Below are 15,321 nucleotides of genomic sequence, written 5' to 3'. Positions count from 1 at the left end.
ATAAAGTCGCGTTAGGAAAATTACTACTTGCCACGCGCCCGTATGTAATTATACGCACATAAACGTACAATGTTATGCCCCGTGGCTTGACATTTCGCACATTTCTCTTCTCGAGCTTTCACGAGACTCGCGTGCACATTTCCGCGCAAATTCGAGAACACCAAGGAAACGCAAGCCATGTGTCAAATAATAATGCAGAAAAAAAAACATATTATATACGTATATATAGAATGTATTATATAGAATGTCAATTTCGAAGAATTTTCTTCCTTAAACATTATATCGACACTTTTCATTAGCAAACTGATTCGCGTAATTTATGTAATCGGTTCATCCATTTTTGCATAGAATAGAAAAGATTCTAAAGGCGAAGCGTTAACGCCTTCCTTATACATATACATATATCCAGCAACGCGCGTAATTCATGTTTAATCTTTGAGCTGAGCACAATCCTGGTGTTAAAGATAAAATCGTCGGATCGATCCTGAAATGAATATGCATTGTCCGGCTTCGTTACGACTTAAAAAAGACTCTCGAAGAAACCTGGATATTGGTGCGGCGAGGCTTCAACAGGTAGCGACTTCGGCTCGACGTTCTTATGCGAATAATTTATGAGTCTGGACGCTTTTAGCGCTATTTGCACAAGTGCGACCAAGTGGACCAAGTGGGATGAACCCTCGCTTAGAATTTCACGGATCGGATTTTGCGAAGCCCTTTTGTACCCAGATTGGATTTGTCCGCAAAATGCTTGCCCTTTTACCGTCCTATATTATTCTCAAGACAAAGAACGCGAGTAAAACGAGGGGCTACTAGCGCAGATAATAGCTGTACAATCTTTCGATACAACTTGTGTCGCACAAGATTCAGGATCTATTGCAGAAATGATCCGGAAGTAACTGGACCGTACTTGAAATTTTCCGAACGTTAAATCATCCCGGTACACCTATCGCATTCCGACCTTTGTCTTCTTTACAGAAAGAGAGTCGTCTTTCGCAAACGTGTTTCTATATTATAAATCGCAAGCATTTGAAAGCCAATACACATCAGGGAGCTTGTGTCTCTTATTGCGTCACGATGATATATGAAAACACGTCATCGAAACGGGGCAGGATAATTTTTCAAAGTGGTGCACGAAACTCCGTCGATGACACTGTGCTTTAAATACGTTCTCGACGAATAAAAGAGCCTTTTCACGACGGTCTTAGCGTAGAGCGCGGCAGCAAGGAACTCGGATAGACGATAGCGTAAAGCCTTTGTTCATACTTGTCCCGATGCTCGTCCGTCATTACATATTTTTCTCATAACACTCAATGACGTCTCTCCTTGCAAAATCGCGCGTATCCCGGCGTGCATCCTCTCTTCGTCGCTTTCATCTTTCAAGAATATTTCAGTAGCAGCGACCGTCGGAGCAAGCGCCGCGATGTATATTTTGACATCGATAAAAGATTGGTCTAACGTTACATCATTTCTCTGCGCCGACCGTTTCAAAGGGTGCCGCGAAAATTACCATTTTCCGCAACTGTTCCGCTGTTAGCGGTGATTGTTGCCTTCTCGCTGGGCAATTGCTGTTATTTCTATGACTAATTGTCGACAGTTCGGGATAAGAAAAATGTTTAAGGAGCTTCGTACCGAAACGTGAAAAAGAAAGCATAAAAGCTTTCCTTTCGGGTACAAGTGATGGAAGATAAATCGCTCTTCACGCATTAAAAAGTCGAAGAGCTCGCTTGTAGTTTGTTAAAGACGTTAAAAAGGACAAAGCTTAAAGAAGAGCTTTCGCAAATAAATGGCAGTACCGTCGTCTTATTCGTCGCTTGGTTTTAAAAAGATTTTAATTTCGCAACAATTTTACTTTGATGCTTTGTTAAATCAGTAAAATATTTAATATTGAGAACCAACAAAATTGTGAAAGAAAACGGCAAGCAATTAAATGTCTAAGAAAAGAATCATCCCGAGTTATAAAAAAGTCCTCCCAATTAATGCTTATTTTAATTATATACACACACATACACTTTTTTATAATTGTCTTATAAACTGAACAAAAATTTATTACAGCTCCGCTAGAAATCATGCTAACATTGCATTTCTCGAAAATTACTAAAATAAAAGCACCAATACTTATTTCTTACCAGAGTACACAGCCCTTATTGCGACAGATAAACAAACTGGCTGCCTATGTTTCGATTGTCCTCGGAAAATAATCGTGAGTGTTTTCCACAATACGAGAGAGATATCTATTATTAAAAAATAAATCTTCAAACAGAAGTTTATCTGTGTTTGATTCCGTGCGGTTTGCCCCGAATCTGTTTAATGTATATGTATATGCGATCAAGCACTCTCTGCGCTCGCCTGATGAAAATTGAAGTTAGTTTTCCCTTAATGAAATTTTAATCCGGCGCTTTTCCCATTTTTACTTGTAATCTTCATTATTTTGATTAATTCTCGAATTAAAATCTTTCTGAGAATAAAATGTATTTTTATAATAATTATTGAGATGTATATTTAATATAAAAAATATTAATACGCTTTTAATTACGACATAATACTAGACTTTTGTTATTTCCATTTTGTTCGCTATTTTCTATTCAAATTTGCGTTTTATTTCGAAATGATACGCATATGCAATTTTAATTAAATTTTAATTAAGTCATTCTGCTCAGGTAGCACTAAGATCTCGTAATTATAAAATAAGCATTAATAAATAATTCGTATATAATTGACTGTGTAGTTCCGCGACAGTGTAATAGAGAACATAAAGCAACAGATAAAAATAGCTATCTCTCTTATGAATTATGAATGGATGAGCGTGTTACAATCTGATTTATGGTGAATGAAAGATACGGATATTTTTATCGGAGATAGCGACGTGATAAATTTCACGCCCGCGGCTCTGTAAAATAAAAAGTACGACGCCCGCATCGATCATACCCACCCCCCGCGTACACGTAATGCTACTTAATGCTACCTCGGTTAATCAAATCGGAAGCGCCAACTTCGAACGTAAATGCAGTTGCGGTACGTTGCGTGACGATACACTATATATCTTTGCGTAGGTTGAAAATATCCGTTCGGTTGTCGACGCGTAATCAAGAATCATTATTGATTTGACGTTTTGCGCACAAAGTTTTAAGAAAAGAGTCTACTTCTTCTGCTTAAAATTTCACCATATATTCTTCAAGAGTTCCAAGTAAGAGTTCTAATAAAATCGTAATTAAACGAGTGGCTGAGCTAAATTAATGGTAGCAAGATTTATTCGGGTTAGACTTTAAGAATGCAATAAGAAGTTGCCTAAATTAAAACTTCGATTGGAAAACGAAGCTGAATGCGATCCAGGACTAAAGCTGTATATGCGTGAATGATTGCAAAAGTTACTACAACGCAAACAATAATTGAGAGTTTGATCGGGGAAAGTAAACTTCTGTGGGAACTTCGCTGGGCAAATTAAAAATCGATGGTATTTCCGCGATACTCGGAAAAAGTGGAAATTAAATTTGCCGGAGGAAATGCAAACCCGTAGAATAAAAGTTTTTTGAAATTTTTGAGACGAAAATACAGAGTTTGGTAACAGATGCCGCGAGAGAGCGAAAGGAAAGGGGGAAAAGGGTTATTCAGTTTCCCTTAAGCGATCAATATTTATTTTCAATATGTCAGTAATAACAACTTTGTAGCGCCTAAAGGCATATATCTCAGAGCACCTTGCAAATAACAGTTATGAAGTGGTTTAATAAATATAAAATAGATCGTTTATATAGCAGATAGCTCTCATAAATTCTAAATACTTCAGTAAGTACATTTGACAGAATGCATTAAGTATCTTTGCATTGTAAATGACTAAAGCTGAACAAATCTTATAGCGCGACTCCGTCTTTAAACAATATTTCAAATTAACAAAAAAAAATTTCCATTTTTTTTACAAGTGTTACCTAGTACCACAATTCCATTTGTAAAAAAGTTTCATTGAAGTATCATTGTAAAACTATTTTTCGAACATATTTTCACTCGAATACATGACTTGTGCATTAATCCTGATGCAGCAAATCATCGTTTGTGAATTTTCGCATAAATAGTGAAGAGGCTTGTCATGCTCTCTGGCAGCCCTTTCCTTTAGAGCAACACTGTACAGGCAACACAAAGTCTTATCGCGGTAATTCGGTGTGAACTAAAGCTATTGACAATGCATGTCCGCCGTTTGTACGCCTCATGGCAGTTCGGCGCTAATTACTGGAGGGGTATTGTCAATACTTCGGATGACAAGTAAATATTGATGGTCTGAGAGACGCTTTACGACAGGCATCGCTGAGCCCCTAACTTTGACGAAGGAGTGGATAACTTTTGTTGAAACTAGGTCTATCTGGTTGGGGCACATATCCCAGCAGAGCGGGGCTCTCTACGTACATCAGTATACGCGGCGGTGCATCGTTGCGCGCAGTATATCACACGGGAAAGAAATCCCCGAAGCTTCGGCCGCCTTACGTCTTTCCGGCTTATATAGCGACCGTATCGTACCCCCAATCGGCCGCCGAGCTACAGACACCGCACCGGTCGGGAGAAGAATCACCAGGAAGCGACACGTCGTGAAAGCTCTCCGTCGTTTAGCCGGACGAATACGTTTTCCTGACGATATCGCATCTGTCACTCCCTCGGGATCGTCCCGTATCGATCTCGACGACTAAGAGAACGAAAACTTCTCCAACGAAAATAAGGATAAAGTGAAAACAAGCCGCCGCATATCATGTGATGTAATACCTGGCGAATAATTGAAACCATGACGATACGCAAACATTTATACTTCTATAGCAAAAATTTTCTCTTTTCTTCCCCTTTCCCCTCTTTCTATCATCCTCGTTTATAAATTATTTATATGTATAAGGTACTTTTAAAAATATAATAGATGTTCTTCTCATCCGTGAATTGTTTAACCAAGAAACGCGTTAACATGTTGACACAATTATAATTTTAAGTTTCGTAGAATAATGAATATTTGTGTATGCAAATTATATATCTCCTTAGAGATATCTGCTTGACTAATAAGCGAGTTGTGTAAATTAATAAGATCTTTCTTATAATTTCTGATAAATATTCGATAAAATTAGCTGTGTAAATTAAATATACATTTCTTAAATTACCGCAGCGCAAACGAGTACTTGAATTATTCTCGTGTTTATAATGAAAGAAAGTTTATTATTAAGAATCTTGACGTTGAAATAAACGTTATTAGGTTGTGTAATAAATATTGTTCCGCAAATCATGAGGTAGAATTTCAATATTGTTAAGTTATGATAAAACTTACGATTTACGACAAGAAGCGAATGGTAAATTGAAATCTAAACAAACAAGTCATAAAAAAAGAAGGCATTTAAAGTCCAAAGTGTTAAGAGAAGTTTGCGAAATTATCATTTGCTTTCTGAGAAGCTGCTTTTAATAAACCTTAATTTTTTCATTATTTGCGCGATAAATATGTATACTGATTATTATAATGCAAGACAAACTCATTGCTATGTAGAGGATAAATTACAACAAATTACTTTTCTCGTTCAAAAATGAAGAGAGATACGAAAATGAAGAGAAATTACACTGTTCGGGAAACTTAACTGAGATAGCACTCTTTCCGACTGGTTGATCTTTCGTTACGCGTTGCGATAATGAAATATCTTCTGCCGAAAGCCTTTGTCTTTATTCGCATTCCCTCGTTCCATTTTCGTGCTCTCCAACTCCTTCTGTCTCTCTCTAATCCTCTCCTTCCTATCCCGGTGCTCTCTCTTACTTGAAAGTGGCGTTGTTGGCGCAACTCGCTTCCAAACAGGAGATGAACAATTTTCCACCCCTAAACACGACACCCGTGTATATCGGTAGTTCTGAGCAAGCTCTCTTGACGTTGTCGTTCAAGAGAGTGAGTAAATCGACATAAAGTCCGATATCGTTCGGCGAAATGCCGCATTAATTCTAAACTGGTGTAATGTGCGGTATTTAGCGAGAATACCGTACGAAACTTTAAACGATTCTGTCCGCGTCAAACTAATTCCGTCGACTCTCCGTCGACGTAGTTACAAGTCTTCAGTTCTATTATCGTTTTCTTCTTCAAGCAACAAAACGGATGTTTGAAAATACATCATGTCTGGTAATCCTCGACTATTTTCTTTATTTTATACCAGTAAAAATTTATATTACTGGAAAATTTATTTAGCGGATACACATTGACTCGTTTTCCTCGCAGTAATTAAACATTCAGCTGTATAAAATACGCTCTCTACGGAAAAGAAATGTACGAGCTTTAATCCAAGCTATAGCAAAGTTTCTTGCTGTGAGAAACATCGCAAAAATTGAGGAACGTCCATTTGCCAACCGCGTGATGGGGGTCCATTCTTTTATGTGTGCACCTTATTACGGTGTAGCTACACTTAAAATAAAACGAGTAATGACGAGAAGGAAAGAAGAATGAAAGAAACGTGTTAAAGAATACTGAGAGCGCAGATGAAAAGAATGAAAGTGTTATTTTCGCAATATAATGCAGTTAGGAAAAAAAAAGAAAAAATAGGTCTCTGCAAAGGTGCTTTGTAAATAGATCTCTGTAGGAATCATAATTCTTCGTAAACTTCTCCTACTTCCGCGGCATTAAATTTCCAATAATCGCAAAATGAAAGAGAGCAGCATTATTATTATAATAACATAACGGTTTAATTGAGAGACAAGACGGGGATCTCGCGATAAACGATTGATTAATGGCGAACTTCAATTTCCTTAACATCCGCACCTGACTGACGATTTAACGATCGTTAATGAACGTCGACGCAATCGGAACTGAATTCGAGGGGGCATTTAACGGACGTTATCTGCTTGGAAGAAGATTGGCGAAATCAAGACTTTACTGCTTGCAGCATCGCTTTTCTACGCCGGCTTTAGACACAGTGCGAACTCCGTAATCCGAACTTAATGCAACATGTTCGGATTATCGAGAGACTTTCGGATCTTTGGGTCCCGAGTAATCGACCAAGCGTGTAAGAAATTAAGACTGATCGTCAAGAAAAGTAAATAATAAAACAACAATTAAAGATATTAAATAAGATATTAAGTTCGCGCGAGGACTACAGAAGTGTTTGCTAATCTTCGTTGTTACTCAATCTCATTACTTCAGAAAGTTATTTCATTATATATAGATCGAGTGATTCCGTGTAACTTCGTCGTTCCGACGTTTCTTAAAAATTTACATGGCGACAGAACGAGAAATTCTTCAAAGTTCGTATCGCACTTCTCTATCGTGCTTCTGTCAAGCACGCAGATGTCGCGCAATAAATCCAGCCCCAAATGTCTCCTAGATGTTCCTTCGATTCTCGTTCCGTTTGCCGTCCGAACGGAAACACTTTTGACATCGGAGTTCTCACTTCCCCCGGAGTTGTCGCCTCCGGAATCCGCTGTTTTACGATGGGCTCCGAAATAAAACGGGAGAGCGAAATCGCTTGCCGCGAGCGATGCGACGGGCGCGTGCCACGGCACGTTAATCGTACTTTGGCGAGAGACCCGTGGGACGCGCGGCTCGCGCGGACAGCGGTTCGTTCGTGTGCGCGGTCGCCGCGCCGGTTTGAAATATATACCACCGGAGGTATCCTGGGACCGCAAGTGTCCTGGGATTCCCTCTCTGATTCGGTCGAGTCACGGTGCGGGAATCGCGCCCGAGGTCGATCGACAAATAACACGCTGGTATCCTGGCAAACTGGTACAAAGACGGATACGACGCGGGTTCAGGCACGGAGTTGGGCTCTCCCGTCGTCAGGGCTACGGAGAACGTAGCCTAAAGGTACTCCAGGTACGATCGATACGTTCTATTGTCATTGCACTCCGGCGAACGTTATCGAACGCGAGCAAATATTGAGGAATTGTCGAGGAACGCCGTGTATTAGCAAGACGACGGGAGTTAAAGTATTTTTCATGTCGACGATAAGTGGACGATAGCTGGCCGATGATGTATCGGTTTATTGATCGGCTTAACGGATTTCGCCGGACGATCTGTCGTCTCGAGCGCGAGACCAGGAGATACATCCGGCGATCGCGGAAATTCGCGATGAATTTTATTCCCGACTATTTTACTGCGATTCGCGACTCGTGAGAGATCTCCCGCTCCTCGAGTGGGAATACAAGCGAGTGAGATCCCGAGACCGGGTCCGGGATCTTGGAAAACGATCTCGTTGAATCGGAAACTCTTGCCGCTCGGTGTCAAGATCGGGCGCCAAGTTTGACAAGTTTTGTTCCACGATTTCATCCACCGATCCGGAGATCACATAGTTCGTTTCGCACGTACAAACCGCACGTTGGGAATGTAAGCGGTTGACGACTTCGAACGGTAAAGTTTAAATCCTTTCGCCAAAGGCATTTTCTCTTTCAATATTTTCTCTTCCTCGAGATACTTCTCAGCGGGACGTTAAACGCGGCTTTAGCGGTCGAACTGCTTATTTTCTCGACAGAAACGACAAAAATAATCTACGGACATCCAGTTCTCGAAATTGACTAATCAATGTCTCACCGTAATTCCGCTTTAAGATCGTTTTATTATTAGCGCGTCTAATAGACGTATGGTCCGGCTATTTTTATCTTTTACAGACAGCTCGATAGAGGAAGGGTTAATTTAAATAGAATCTCTGACATTACTGTTACGTCAATTGTGTCGATTGATTATTCTATACTTTGCGCAATGACCTTTATTTGTTATCTTTGTAACCGATATAAACGCGCGTATATTTTATCTATGTTTTTTTATTGCATCCTTATAATTTTATACGTATATGCAGACAGGCTATAAAAAGTTAATTGTAACTTGAGGCTAATAAATAAATAGGCGCGCATTCTCCTTTTTTTAGTGTTCTCTCTCTCGTATAATAGCAGCTTAACGTTCGAAAGGCAATATCAGTTTTATCACTTCGGGCCTTGATGATATTTTTAATAACTCAAGCAAATAAATAATTGACTGCCGCAGCACGCTTGCAATTTGCATAGCACCCGTTTTTCCCTGTTTGTACACAGCTTCTTCGCGTACGTGCGCATTATCCCTTCAAAAACCAGGAAGAGGAAGCTCGGATCTGTTCGGGCGCGCGCCGATCGATACGTAAAACTCTTTACTTTAATCACTTTAAGGTCGGGAAAATGTCACGTCAAGGGGAAAGACCTTTCACTTTTATCTTATACCTATACGGTATATATATATATGCACACCACGCTCGTGCTCAGCTCGCGATACAGTTTGCCGTTTAACCTTTAATCGAATAATGTGAAAATTAAGCGGTACTTAACACTCCACTGGTTAAGAAAATAAGTCGCAATAACAAGGTTAACTCCTCGCTTTGCTCGTAGGGCAGACTTACAGGCTCGTGGGCTACTTGAAGCCGCGCGAGAATTCAATAAAACAAGATCCACTTCTTCCATTCTCGGTTCCGGCGCGCCCATTAATGTTACTTTAACCATTACACAAAATAAAATGTAATTGTAAGCGAGGGAATAAATAGCATAATATAGAACGATACAGGCAAAACGAATAATATAGCATAATAAAAGCGATATAAGCAAGATGAAAAAACTCTGAGACTAATTCTGCGAAATGTATCAACACGATATATGCGGAGAAAACTATTTCAATTATTCTGACGTAAATGATGTATATAGGTAAAACTTAATTATTTATGTAGTATTACGATGATAAAAAATTGTTTCCAATACATTTCACACCGCTGATATTAGGCGACAGAAGTAGGTCTTCTCATTGTTCTCGCATATCTTGAAACGCCCCACCGTCCGGTACAATTGTAAAGTAGATGCATGTATAACAGGTTCAGCTACGCGAGATAACGCGAGTTTTTGAAAGATAAAACATCGCGGCTGGAATTATAGCGCTATATAGCAAATAAGATCTCCCTTGCGTAATCTCCAAAGTGAATTTATGCACTCGCATAAATATTAATGCAATATTTAGCGTTACGCGCAAGCGTAGGCAATGTCATTGTTGCGGCGCCCTTTGTAAAGTTGAACGTAGAATCGGTCGGAACAAAAGGGGAAGTCGAGAATGAAGACTAAAATGCCTGACGATTCGCATCCGAAATAATTTAACAATTCCGGCTACGTTATGCCAGGAAAATACATGGTTTTTCTGCAATAAACAACAAATCCGAGTTACCAAGTTTGCTAAAAACTGACAAAATGTATCTTTTTAGATCGGGGGATTTATCCGCAAAACTTTAAATTTTGTATCGGCAATCAAACCGTATTATCGGGATAATCTTTTGCGGTCGGTAGTTTCGTAACGCGTCGATTGCACTGCGATTGGCGATTGGCGAATTGTGGGTTTTTAAAAGACAGATTTTTTCGCGACAAATATAAATTCACGGAAGCTTTGACGTCAGCGTATAGTGGTAAATACCAATATAACAAAAAGCGATAACAGGATTTTCTTCCGGTGTAAATCGAAAAATATGTTTTCGAGTAACACGAAAATTATGAATAAATGGAATTAAATTTCCTGTACTGTCGTGTTCAATATAAAGACGAAATATATAAATATAAATTATAATATATTGTTTCGGAGACACAAATCATATCAGTTCAATTAGATAAATATCCATTGTTTGCGACAAATTGCTCTTTTAACAAAATGTCTCTGCGTTTTATTTCATTGCATAATAGTTTCCGTAATTGGTAGCAGCGCAAACAGCGCCTTCAAAAGATGCAAGGATGCATAATTTGCGGACCGTTTAACGCTAAATGGTTTAACCAAAGAATAAAATATCAAAAGTACAAAGAGCTAATGGAATTATTTATTTTCTAATTAATCACGCGTAGTCTTCGTCTTGGCGAAAGTTTCGTCTGAAATCCAATTTGCGATGTTGAAGGCGGAAGACAAATGCCTCGAATTAACTTTCAGCTCAGGAAACACGTCGACTTGAAATTGTTCGACAAATGTAATGTTGTAACCAATTTGCTATTATTTATTTTCTCTGACACCACTTGTAGAAAAACGCGAATTACGCGAGGAAAACGCGAAAAACTTTTGTAAGAACGTGAAGTCACGTCGTAATTTGTTACTTCAACCTGCCGTAAAACGCGCTGTCGCTATCCTATAAGAAATAGAACTTTAATATACACGGTTAAGGTTCGGAAACTGCGGGAGGGCAATATGCATCCAGCAGAAAACACACCCGGTGCACCTTGCGATACACCGGTATACGCGTATGTAAAGCAACCTGGTGAGAAGGTGGAATATTAATGAATGCGCCAGAGCAGAATCGTTGCAGGTACCAGAACGCGTTTCGTTCTGCGGAGGTCCGCGGAAATGGAACTGAATCTGCAAATCTGAATCTCTAATCCGACAAATAACAAGGGGGTTTGATTTTTTTACGATCGTTCGAAAAAATTATTCGCGGAGAAATTCGCTCCCGCTCGCCACATCGAGAATCTACACGCGATGATTCGCCCTGGGGGATTAAAATTGTTTAAAAGAAAAATATCATCATGACATATTAGCTAATATTATCAATTATATAACCCTATGCTAACGAGATTATATTGAAAATCGATATATTGAAGGCGAGAGCTTGACACTTTCCGGAACGATATTTACTACGACAATATTTTGATATTTCACGATTAAAATAGCTGACATTTTTCTTAACGAGTCGTCTATCGCACGACGGAGGATTATTTAGCGATTTTCTAGGGCACCGCAATAATCGAACGATTTTTGTAAAGAACAGTCGTACACACACAGAAACAGAGCGATCGATGTAAAAACTTGACGTACCTATGTCCATCAAATGGACCTCACCAAGATGTCTGGCGGCGTAAAGATGTAGTAATCCGAAGGCAAGCTGCATCCCGGTAGTGAGCAACATGGCGAGAAAACCGGCGGCGCAGACCAGCCAGCCCCATCCACCCTCTGGATAGAAATGCGTCCGCATACCGGTAACGTCTATCCCTGATAGAAAAGATTATCCTCTTTATAATTCAGAGATAAATCGCGGAATCGCGTCTGGAAACCGTCGATAATGGAATTCTCGCGGCAAGAACGGATTTACTATCTTGCAATCTCGATAGGAGATTTCTGACGTATGAATGAAAAACTTGTAAAGTAACTTAGTGTTTCATGACTTATAATATAAATCTTGAGCTAAAACAAACATATTTATATATCATTTTTCAATCTATTATTTTATTGATTTCCTCATTTATTTAACATCTACTATCTACATCTATTATCACTAATATATTTACATCATACTTATTTATGTGTTTAAGAATCACATTAATCAAACAATTTATTTTAATATTATGCATTAAAAATGCAGACACGGAGAGAAAAAGAATAAGGAATAACGTTGCAGATGATATAATCATATTGGTTCGACTATTATCATATGCATTAAATATTCAAATGTGTTGCAGAAGAATACGGAGGAGAGATATTATATACCTGTACGACGAAATGCGGGTACGCAACGATGCAGGCTGCGCAGATCGCCTAAGACCCAGTTCGTATTGCCACCTATAGTGTCATCGGCGTCCACGTAACGCAAACGAGTATCTGAAAGAAAACGTGAATTAATCGTGAAACACGGCCATTCGTGCAACTGTTGAAATATCTCCGCGATTTCTGCTTGGAATGAAATAAAAACGTGCAGGAATAAGCAAAAGCGTTTCTTAAATAGAACTTGTCGAAGGACCGTGGTCCGTATTGAAAGGTACCGCCGTTGCGCCATCGGGAAATTGGTTCGGTGTTAAATTGAAACGCTGCAATAATATACTACGTGAAGGTATCGAATGTCTTCCCGCACAATGAGAGATGGCTGTTCGGTGACCGCGACGACGCGACGGTACCTGCGGCTGGCAACGCCGGCGTTTGCATGAGACAGAGGGTGCGAGATGGGTAAGAAACCAGTTGAAAGAAACGTGTGAGAGAAGGTAGGTAGATAGGAAGGAAGGAAATAAAAAGCGAGGGCCAGGTAAATGCACTTTTAAAAGGGATGACGAAGGCGGTAGGTTGAAAAAGGTAACGTTAGGCACGAAGTCAAACGGCGGATTCACGAGGAAAAGGAGGAAGAAGGGTTGATGATCGTGAAATAGCGCAGCGGCCCTATTATACGCCTCGTAAAAAATCATGAATTCAGATTCAGCCTCCGGTCGCAGCACTACCGCGGGAAAAGGTATCTAACTGAATTATAAGTAACGCGTATACAGTTGTGCTGTGTATGACTCTCGCACCGAATACAAACTTTTCCATTAGCGGCGTTAAATGTTAAACACCTTTGGGTTTTGCGACGCTACGCGTTCTCGTCCTGGCGAAAATCGAATTCGAGCGTACTGTCGTTATTTAAATTTGCAGATCTAGCGGGGCCGTTTTCATCGAGTATTTTGATTAATTGATTTTCTAGTACGTTTCGGGCTGGATATGAAAGATTGATAATATTTCCCCACTTATCTTTCCACTTGTCATCGGCCAGAATTCACAAACAAATTAAAAATTAATTCTCGCTCTTTTTCGTCGAAAATTTTTTCTCAGCGATTGAGAAAATGTCTCTTTGGTAATTATTCGCACGCGCGTTACTCGATTTTACACTTCGTTTTATACACGCGATCAAAACTGCAGAGTTTGCGAATGTCTAAGTAATTTCTAATTTATTCGCGAGCGGTCCTCGTATTATATAACAGTTTGACATTAGTTGTAAATTATCGTGCCACCGTGTCAGCACGAGTAAAACTGCGTTCACCGTTGCAATTCAATTCCAGGAACTAACATGTCCGTAAGTGGGTAAGTTTCTACGCGAGCGCTTATTATAACTATTATAACGTTTAGCGTGTAAAACCATTTGGAAGAGATTATTTGCACGGGTGGCGTTAACGTTGTCGTTGTCGTTGCCAATAACGAGAGACGTCGCCGATCCGCGACGTCTCTCGTTAGGTAGGTAAATTAACAGCAAGAATGAAATATTCTTCATTATTCGGTGCGTAATGAAAATAAGGTATGAAAGGAGCGTGTAATGAGGAACGCGGCAGAAAGGACAGAAGAAAAAAAAAGGAACGAGCGACAGTAGGTATTTTGCCGAAAATGACGCGAGACATAGAAATTGTCGAGGATGGCACCGAGGGCAAAAATTGTCGTGGAACGAGTTACGAGTTACGAGGGTGCTCTCTCTCTTGATGCCGGAAAAAGAGCGGCACGTTCGCAAGAAATTCGCATTTCTTGCGAACGTGCCGCATCCTTAGTGAAATCACGGTCGCATTTTCGCTGAACGATCTAAACGAAATATCTAAAATGCCGCTTCAAGGAGCATGAAGAATGGTGCAATGATCGCAGCAAATAAACACGTAAGAGACTTCGATGTATAAAAAAGAATGTTTTATACCTGCTTCGAACGTAAGTAACTTCAGCTTCGTGAGTATTTCTATTTCCGATCAAACTTTGCAAAATTTTCGCAAAATCTTTACTTTGCTATCGAATTCACGTGATAAGGAAAAACGATTAATAAATTTTTTTTCATTACGTCGTGTGTTGTTGCAGTTTCGAAGAAACTCGAGCATCGCGTATCGATAGTTTCTGTATTTTTAATAATTTGGACTAATCAAGAAATCAGATAAAGAAATACCGAATTTCTTTTTCCTGTTTATTATGATAAATGTAGTATTATCGGTTCTCTCATATAAAAGAAGTAAGGCAAAAATTTCACAATTCCGATTGCTACTCGGATTCACCTTTGTCAGTTGAGATTGAAAACCAACGGTTGACCTACATTTCTGATAGACACTGTTTTCGACGATACATCAAGCACAAAATTTCAAGATACCTCTTCGACAGAGTTAAGTGGAATTGATTCTTATTTTACCGTATCCCGCTGTAAGCTTTTCATTTCATTTTGCCCTACTTCTTTTGTTCTCTGCCTTCATATAAAGACAAAAGAGATAATGTTCGAGGGACAACCAAAATTAAAAATCAATGCCTTAAAATTATCAATGCCCCTTTCACGATATATTTTAAATCCCACAATACATATACGTAGAAACTCAGATTAGCTAAAAATTGTACAACAATCTTGATGCTTTCTAAGCAAGTTATTTCGAAAACATTTTCTAAAAATTTCTAGTAAAAAAGGATGTTACAGGAGAATCGAATATAATTATCTCTGCAATCGACTTGCAATATAAATTTCTGCAAGGAATTATAGACATACGGCGCACGAATCGTGACATTATTATAAATTCCGGTTGAACGTGCCACGTAACTTTAGATTAACTCGAATTAATTGAGTTCATTTAATTAAAGTAAATTCAATTAAACGTCTGAATGTTAGCATAACT

General features: G+C 39.2%; 1 protein-coding gene across 2 annotated transcripts in view; it reads right to left on the bottom strand.

Annotated features, from left to right (window-relative positions):
* Positions 1-15,321, bottom strand: part of LOC112464594 (monocarboxylate transporter 4-like) — a 69,657-nt gene that overhangs the window by 17,020 nt on the left and 37,316 nt on the right. For both annotated transcript variants that reach the window (XM_025031680.1, XM_025031679.1), the window contains 2 exons: positions 12,443-12,553; positions 11,774-11,947 (listed from right to left, as the gene is read on the bottom strand). In XM_025031680.1, coding sequence (XP_024887448.1) covers positions 11,774-11,947; positions 12,443-12,553 — 285 coding nt within the window. The remainder of the gene's footprint in view (positions 1-11,773; positions 11,948-12,442; positions 12,554-15,321) is intronic.

This window comes from Temnothorax curvispinosus, unplaced genomic scaffold, assembly GCF_003070985.1.
Source record: "Temnothorax curvispinosus isolate PA1 unplaced genomic scaffold, ASM307098v1 QBEX01014331.1, whole genome shotgun sequence".
In the NCBI taxonomy this organism is placed as follows: Eukaryota; Metazoa; Arthropoda; class Insecta; order Hymenoptera; family Formicidae; genus Temnothorax; species Temnothorax curvispinosus.
The sequence above is the reverse complement of the archived record's forward strand: the minus strand, read 5'-3'. Positions and strand labels throughout refer to the sequence as shown.